The sequence below is a fragment of the Myiozetetes cayanensis genome, unplaced genomic scaffold (assembly GCF_022539395.1).
Source record: "Myiozetetes cayanensis isolate MyiCay16 unplaced genomic scaffold, myiCay2020 scf188, whole genome shotgun sequence".
Classification (NCBI taxonomy): Eukaryota; Metazoa; Chordata; class Aves; order Passeriformes; family Tyrannidae; genus Myiozetetes; species Myiozetetes cayanensis.
This window is the reverse complement of record NW_026087398.1, coordinates 36,155-44,003: the sequence shown is the minus strand read 5'-3', so window position 1 is coordinate 44,003 and position 7,849 is coordinate 36,155. Positions and strand designations below refer to the sequence as shown.

General features: G+C 55.4%; 1 protein-coding gene across 7 annotated transcripts; it reads right to left on the bottom strand.

Annotated features, from left to right (window-relative positions):
- Nucleotides 1–830: 830 nt before the first annotated feature.
- Nucleotides 831–7,274, bottom strand: LOC126639003 (gastrula zinc finger protein XlCGF49.1-like). Of its 7 annotated transcripts, none has more exons than XM_050313399.1 (5): nucleotides 7,212–7,228; nucleotides 5,498–5,561; nucleotides 5,170–5,368; nucleotides 4,322–4,394; nucleotides 831–4,187 (listed from the first exon to the last, which is right to left on the bottom strand). In XM_050313399.1, the coding sequence occupies exons 4-5, from the start codon at nucleotides 4,362–4,364 to the stop codon at nucleotides 3,451–3,453; spliced, it is 780 nt and encodes a 259-aa protein (XP_050169356.1). In that variant the 5' UTR covers nucleotides 4,365–4,394; nucleotides 5,170–5,368; nucleotides 5,498–5,561; nucleotides 7,212–7,228; the 3' UTR covers nucleotides 831–3,450. The 7 variants fall into 7 exon arrangements, with proteins under 7 accessions (XP_050169356.1, XP_050169357.1, XP_050169359.1 ...); XM_050313400.1 differs by lacking the exon at nucleotides 7,212–7,228 and adding an exon at nucleotides 6,247–6,887; XM_050313402.1 differs by lacking the exon at nucleotides 7,212–7,228 and having other exon boundaries at nucleotides 5,170–5,293; nucleotides 5,341–5,368; nucleotides 5,498–6,069.
- Between the last annotated feature and the right edge of the window lie 575 nt (nucleotides 7,275–7,849).

Sequence of the window (7,849 nt, the reverse complement as noted above, 5' to 3'; positions counted from 1 at the left end):
AGAACAGGTCAGGTTTTCACAATTGAAACATAAAATATTATTTCTCATAGCAGTATATCCTCTATATTAGCACTAAAAATCCCTACACTTCCCCCTTTTTCTTTAAACAAAGCAGACACGGTTTGAGCCATTAAGCTGTGAAAACATTGAACCAGACATGGCAGAAAAATACACACTCCTGGAAGCAGAAAGACAACGGGTGCCAATCATTGTACAATTTGTATAAGCTGATTCTGGGGGGGGCTTTGGGAGGGCACCTACCCTTCAACACCAGGACTGCAGAGAACTGGGAAGCTTTACTGGGAGCACTGGGAGCAGGCAGCTGGTGTGAGAAGAAAAGCAGGGCTGGGGGGACACACGACCCCCCCAAACTCCGGGTGGGGATGGACTGGGGAGTCCCAGCTGGGCTCGAGGCCATGGGGAGAGGCTGCGGCTGCCGGCGGCTCAGGAGCTCTGTGGGGAGAGAAAAGGGGGTGACAGCGGGCTGGGGGGCAGGGGGAGCACACACGCTCTGGGGAAGGGGGGACACGACCCCCAGGGACCCCCCTTTACCTTCTCCCACAGGTAGAAGCTGAGCCCCAGCGCCAGGAAGACGAAGTCCAACATGAAGCCTCCAACCCCACCAGGATTTTAGTGTGGACAGTGTCCTGTGGCATCTCTGGGTGAAGCCGGGGGGATCAGGACCTCAAAAACCTCCCATAGACCATCCAGGACCCCACAAACCCCATCCTGGTCTCCTTCAGCCCACCCAGGACCCTCTGAAACCTCTTCCCAATCCATTCTGTATTTGTTTGAATCCAAGCCCAGAACAAAGACAAGTACAACAGTCATTGAAACAATACAAAAAATCTTTTATTGCAGTGAGAGTAAAAACACTACCAGCTAAGAGAATCTGAAAAAGAACAGAAAAACCACTATTTTATCAGTTGGCATTCATACAATAATACAAACAGTCTCTATTATAGCATTAGCTAGTAAAAAGGGAATTAAAAGGATACAGGAAAAAGGATATAAAATGTTTGCTTTCCCTGTTGCTTCCTATCAATAAACTGTACTCACCTGCACAGACAGGCCAGGCCTACCAGGCTCTGCAGGGCTGGTCGGTGCCCGTGCTTGGCGGGTGTCCCCGCGGAGCAGCACAGTGTGGATGGAAGGATGAGCATCGCTCCACCCAGCAGTGCTGACACCCCATTCCATCAGCTCTACATTACACTACGTAGGGCCAGGACGCAGCAGAAGGTGGTGCTTGAGTGGCAGCCAAACAGCGCCCGTTCATCACCTCATGGCAACAGTCTGGGCGTGCCCCACTGTAGGGTAAGTTGCCAACGACCCCTGCCCACATCATCTTCCTCTCCATCACCTTCCTCAGCCCTATGGACGACCTGTACCATTGTGTTTCAAGGGGATTTGTATCTTGCAGAGTGGAGCCAAGCCAAGGAGGAACTCAGCTCTGCTAATGGGGGACATGCAGTTAACTTTGCTAAAGGCACAATGGGTCTTACAGTGAACTTGGGCAATAAAGTTACCTTGTGTACCATTCTGGCTGGTTTCACACCCTAATATAATCACTTTGTCACCCCTGTGTGCTCCACTGATCATCAAATCAAAAGTACCCCCTTATACCATGGTAACCATTATGCATTCTCATTGTTACAAGCGGTTACCATGGCAACCATTGTGCATTCCCATTGTGACCTCATTTGCCATGGCAACCATTATGCATTCTCATTGTGCATTTACATTGCTAGGGTTGGTTAATAAGGCAACCATTATGCATTCTTATTGGTATGCCATTCACCATGGCAACCATCATACTATCCCATTGCTACGGTCAGTTACCATGGTAACCAAAATGCTTTTCCTGTTACATTGCTTACCATGGCAACCTTATGTAACACACATAATATGGAAATGACAAAAATTGTTTCTGCCTGTCAAAAACTTCCTATCAAACATTCTCTGACAGAAGTTCCCACCAGGACTTCCCACGGGACTCTTCCTGCCAAAAGATCCTGTTATATGTTTATGGTTATCATATCTCCTTTAGCATCTGAACCGGCTACGTGCCAAGAAACCACGTTCAACCTCCTGTGAACACTACAAACGTTGAGGACAAATTTTGGAAAATGAGGGAGAGGAAAAGGAGAAGAACTGGTGACTGTAGCCGAGAATCTCTGCCCACCTCCCCTTACCTTTTCTCTGCCACCGCGTGCTGCCTGCCTGCCACCGGAGACTGGAACTGTGCCGGCCTGGAGAGAGCTGAGACCACCGTGCCACATGTGGGAGTTCTACCTTATCCTTCTACCCTGACCATATTTCTGAGGGCCCAAAGCTTCGGCTGAGCTGAGACCCTGCATGGCCTGGGACAGGTGCATTGCAGAGAAATAAAGCTGTCAGACCCCCTGCAGCTACAGAGACAACATCCAAAAGCTGCAGGGACAGAAAAAAAGGCAGAAACTGCTTCTCCTCTGCCACATACACCAGTTCAGCGGGTAAAGGAAGTTTTCAGTGGTATCTTTTCTCTGCATCTAGAAATAATCTTAGCATTTTCTAACCTTTTCTTTTTTTTCCCTCGTTCTCTTTGCATCTCTTAGCAATTAATAAAATCAGTTTTTGGTATCAACAGATACTTATGTGAGTTTTAGTTTTGCTCAAGGGAATATGCAAATCTAAAGTTTGTTCTGCAATATTTAAGCAGATTATAACAGGGAACCATGGAAAAGTGGGAGGAACACGGAGAAGGGTAGAAAAGTGGGGGTGGTCTGGCAGCTCTGACAGTCCCATGGGGGTTCTTGGGAAAAGGAGGATTTACAAAAGGGGGTGGTCCCCTGAGCTCCCAACGTACGGTGGGTTGCTGGGGGCTGCTGGATCCAATCTCAGTCTTGGGTTATGCCAACAGTTACAGTTTAGAGGAATTACAGAGGTGAGACTGAACCACTTTTGTCCCCCAGGTTTTAAGGATGGCAAATCAGATCTATTGATAGAAATGAAATATTTAGGGTAAAAAATGATCAGAAAAAACATCTTCATCAGAATTATTTACTGCACAATAGAAACACTAAAACTACCAGTAGTACAGTGTAAGATAGGAAAGTGCTCTACACTAAAGCAATTGTTGAAGCAATTGTACTCAAGCTAGCACCAAAGCAAGAATTCTGAATTAGAGATGGACGGAACTCCCCCAGACCATCGCTCGTGGGGAGATCTCTGCTCTCAACCTCCAACAGTGACCTTGCGGGGTCCCAGCCAAGGCAGGAATCTCCACACACCCTCCAAGAAGGGTTCTGTTGGCACAACCTGTCCCTGGCAAAGGGGACTGTCCCTTTCTGGTAGAAAGGGATGGACTGACAGTCACTGGACTCCAGGGGTTGCCTCACCATCAGGGGGTCATTCGGGGTGGGAGCAGCGACCAAAGCTCTTCCCGCAGTCGGGGCACTCAGAGGGCTTTTCTTACTCGTGGGTCCGTTGGTGTAGGGTCAGGGAACGGCTCCAGGTGAAGCTCTTCCCACACTCCTCACACTTGTAGGGCCTCTCCCCGGTGTGGATGCGCCGGTGGCCGACGAGGTGGGAGTTGCGTTTGAAGCCCTTCCCGCAGTCGGTGCAGCGGAAGGGTCTCTCCCCTGTGTGTGTCTGCTCATGCATAAGGAGATGTGTGCTGGTCCTAAACCTCTTCCCACATTGCAAGCACTTGTAGGGCCGTTCACCAGTGTGGATACTCTGGTGTTGGATCAGGCTGGATCTATCAGTGAAACTCTTCCCACACTCCCCACACTTGTAGGGTCGTTCCCCGGTGTGGATGCGCTGGTGGTTGCGGAGCTTGGAGCTGTCCCTGAAGCCCTTCCCACATTCCTCACATGTGTAGGGTCGTTCCCCAGTGTGGATGTGCTGGTGGGTGAGGAGGTTCCAGCTCTGGCTGAAGCTCTTCCCACATTCCAAGCACCTGAAGGGCTTCTCCCTGCTGGGAGGCTGCTCAGGGACCACCAGCTCCGAGCTCCGGCTCAAGCTCTGGCCGCCTTCCCAGCACAGGACGGGTCTTTCCTCCTCAGAGCTCCCTGGGCTGGTTTTGCATCTCCGGGCCTTTTCCTCCCCGCTGCCTTCCTGCGCCGGGGAGCCCTTCAAAACGGCCTCTCCCACCAGGCTCTGCCGGGGGGCTTTGTCCTCCGTGCTCTCCGTCCTCAGCTCGGGTCCTGGGGCAGGAAGGAAGAAGGACAGGCAGGGGATTTGCCTCTGGCCCAGAGGGAAGGCCAAGGACATTCCCCCCAAATTTGGCCCCCACATGCACCACAAGACAGGGCCAAAGGGGCACTGACTTCCTCCTCACCTGCCTGGTGGGCCCGTGGCTTTTTCCTCTTCCTTGTAGCCATTCACCCAAGCTTTGGGAAGGACAAATCCTGCTGAGGGGGAAACAAGGGCTGAGAGTTGGCTTGGGGGTTCCTCCTGCCCAAGTCCATCTCTAGAACTCACCGGGCATCCTGGGACCATAAAAGCCTCCAAAACATCACAATTCAGCACAGAAAAACCCAATCTGCCTACTTTCATGCAAAAAACTCCCTCAGAAATCGCGAGGTGGAAACCTCCCATCAAACTGTAAAAACTTAAGGTTCAGCCAAAATGAAGATTCAGCCCAAAAAAAACTCTCCCAGGAGTTCCCCCTGTCTTGTCTCTCCCCTCTGGGGTTCAGAGGGTCTCCCGTCTGGGATGTTTGGGGTCCCACTTAGGGATGCTGGGAGTCTTGGTGGTTCTCAAGGGTCCCTTCTCCTCTGACTCTCACCTTTGGGGTGCTGCCTTCCCAGACATTCCCCCTCTCCGGGTTCTCCACCTTGTTGTCCCGGGGATGCCAGGGGTCCCCACTCTCCAGGCTTCCCCTTCTCCGCTCCCCCGTTTCAGGCTCCTGGGGGTCCCGGGGCTCCTCCCTCTCCGTGCTCCCCCTCCAGCCTGCCGGGGGTCCCCCAAGCTCCGGCATCGCCCACTCCGCCCTCCACCCTTGGCAGCTCCCAGGGGGACCCCAAAACCCAGCCAGCCCCGGGCTGACAGTGGCCCTGACCCTGTCCCTGCTCCTCCCTGCAGGCTCCGTGGCCGGGCACACTTTGTGTTCCTGGGGGCCACCAGCTCAGCAGCTGCAGCCGCTCCAATCAGCGCCCGCAGCTCTGCAGCAAAGCCCCAGCTCACCTGGCACACAGGGCATGGACACAGCACCTTCTCGCTGCTGGGCACTCCCAGCTCAGCCTCTTCCCCAGCACGGGGCTCTCCTGCCTCAGCACCACCTCTGCCTTCCACTTCTTCTCAGGGCCACCTCAGGGACAGCTCTGGGCTCACCTCCGGGCCATTGCTCAGGGCCACCTCAGGGCCTGCTCTCCAGCACAGGAACCTGCAGGGAGGGCAGATGATGTGCAAGCCCAGGGGGGCCTGCTTGCACTGGCCTGGGGGCTTCTCTCTCCTTACAGAACCACCCCACAACTTCTCCTGCTTTCCTAACCCCACATCTTTGCAGACTGACCTTGTCTCTCTGTCTGCACAGACACATCTATCCCCTGTGGACAGAGCCTCCAGCATGTGCTGCCCTGGCAATGGCACCCAGAGAATCCCAGAGTCAGCCAGCTTGGAAAAGACCTCCCAGATCATCAAGTGCACCCCTTGATCCAACCCCGCTGTGGTTCCCAGACCATGGCACGGATGCCCAGGGGAGGGGCTTTGGGGATTGGGGCTCTCCCAGTACAGCCCAGTGCCCCCTCAGCGCCCTCCCAGTACAGCCCAGTGCCCCCAGCACAGCCCAATGTGTTCCTGACCCAGGGTGCTGGGTGATCCCTCTTTGTTGGGGGTTTGATTGGGATTTGGGGGCCTCTGGGTGCATTTAGGGGAGTTAAAAAAGGTCTTGGGAGCATTGGGGGGTAAAAGGGATCTGGGGGAGGAGGTAATTAAAGGAAAAATGGGAGTTAGGGGACATTTGGGGGACTTATTGGGGCCTGGGGGGGACAGGAGGGGCAGCACCACGAGCAGGTGAGTCCTGAGACCCTCCTGGGGTCCTCAATTTCCCACTTGGCACCCCGAGACCCCCCTGGGGTCTCCAGTGTCCCCAGGGCCTCCCCATAGCCCCAGTTCCCCCCTTGACACCCCCCATTCCACTGTCCCCAAACCCCTCCCCAATGTACCCAAACCCCATCCCTGATGTCCCCAAACCTCCCTCTCCCCCAAGAAGGCCCCCGTGAAACCTCTGCCCCCAAAATGGCCCCAACCCCCCATGCTCACAAAAAGGTCAAGGGCATCTGGGGACACGTTGGGGACACTTGGGAGGCTTTGGGGGGCACTGGGTGATTACTGGGGGTTACTGCGACACACTGAGGGGAACCAGGGGGCACTGGGAGGGACTGGGGGTTTATTGAGGGATGTGGGAGGGCTCTGGGAGGGACTGGGTGATTACTGAGGGATTACCAGGACACACGGGGGGACACTGGGAGGTTACTGGGCCTTACTGGGTGCTCACTGGAGGATCATTGGGCCATACTGAGGGGTAGAGGGAGGTCACTGGGAAACACTGAGTGGTCACTGGGGGGGTTACTGGGCCACTGGGAGGTCACTGGGCTATACTGGGGGCACTGGGATCCCTTAACCTGGATGTGGTTCATCTCCCTCACAAGACTTTGGGTGGCACCACCAGGACTCCTCCCCTGAGGGCTGGGAGACCCCTTGAACCCCACTGATAGGCTTTAGGGGACCCCGGGATCCCCTCCCTGTGGGGTCTCTTTGTGCTGAGTTTTGCGGGTCTCTGGGGTTAGGGGGGGCCTCAGGACCCGCTTTCCCTGCGGTCGGTCCGCCCAGCCGGCAGGGGGCGCTGTGGCACGAGCGGCAATGGCGGCGCCGCGTGGGCCTCTTGGGAGTTGTAGTTCCCTCATGGGGACTCCGCCAGCGCCTGCGCAGTGCAGCCACGGCGTTTAAACAGCCCCCCCCCCCAGGAGGGTTCCGAGGCCCCCAGCCCTTTCAGGGACCCCCTAAACCCCTTCAGGCACCTTCACCCTCCCCTCTGAGCGCCCTCAGGACACCAAATCCCCTCCGCGACCCACCGACAGCCCCTCACGGACCTCAAAACCTCCTCGGGAACCCCCGAGCCCCTCCTCTCCACTCTGCCGAGCCCTCCAGCCTTCCCGCCCACAGCCGCGCTCCCCGCAGCCCCCGAGTGCATCCCCAGCCCCGCCGCAGACCCCGCCAGGGCTCACAAAGTCGGAGCAGATCCCGCTGTCGCCGCCATCGCTTTCCCGGCAGCCACCGCGGGGACTGCGGCAGGGACCCCGCCCCGCCCCGCCCCCTTTTCCGCGCGGGGCACGCCGGGAGTTGTAGTTGCAGCGGCTCAAAGCTCCAAACTCCCCCAGACTCAATTCCCCACGGGCGTTCCTGGGGCAGAGCGGGGCAGAACCGGGGCGGGGACGGGACGGGCATTGGGTGGAAATCATTATAAAAACTGTAACCCCTGCGTTGGAAGGGACGTGGGTGGGTTTGTATTCCTGGAGTCTGGAGGCTCATGGAAACCTCTGCTGCTTCTCTGACTGCCTGCCTAGTTGGGCCTGGAGTCTTTTCCTCTGCAACCTTTTAGGGAACAACGTTTATGGGGTTTATGAGGACATGGCCTTTATGAGGAGAGCCTCTTATGAGGTGTATGGGCTTTCTGAGGACAGCACCCTTATGATGTGCATGGGCTTTATGCAGAGAGATCTTTTAGGATGAGAGCTCTGTCATGAGGTGTATGGGGTGTATGAGGACAGTGCTTTTATGACATTTATGGTGTTTATGAGGACAGAGCCTTTATGATGTGAGCCCGTTCTGAGGTTCACACGCTTTATGAGGACAGAGCCTTTAT

Excerpts from the sequence above, each read along its gene's own strand:
- LOC126639003 (XM_050313397.1), bottom strand. The coding sequence starts at position 4,364 with ATGGCTACAAGGAAGAGGAAAAAGCCACGGGCCCACCAGGCAG. Across the intron at positions 4,188-4,321 it reads GCCACGGGCCCACCAGGCAG|GACCCGAGCTGAGGACGGAG; the intron begins GTGAGGAGGAAG and ends TTCCTGCCCCAG.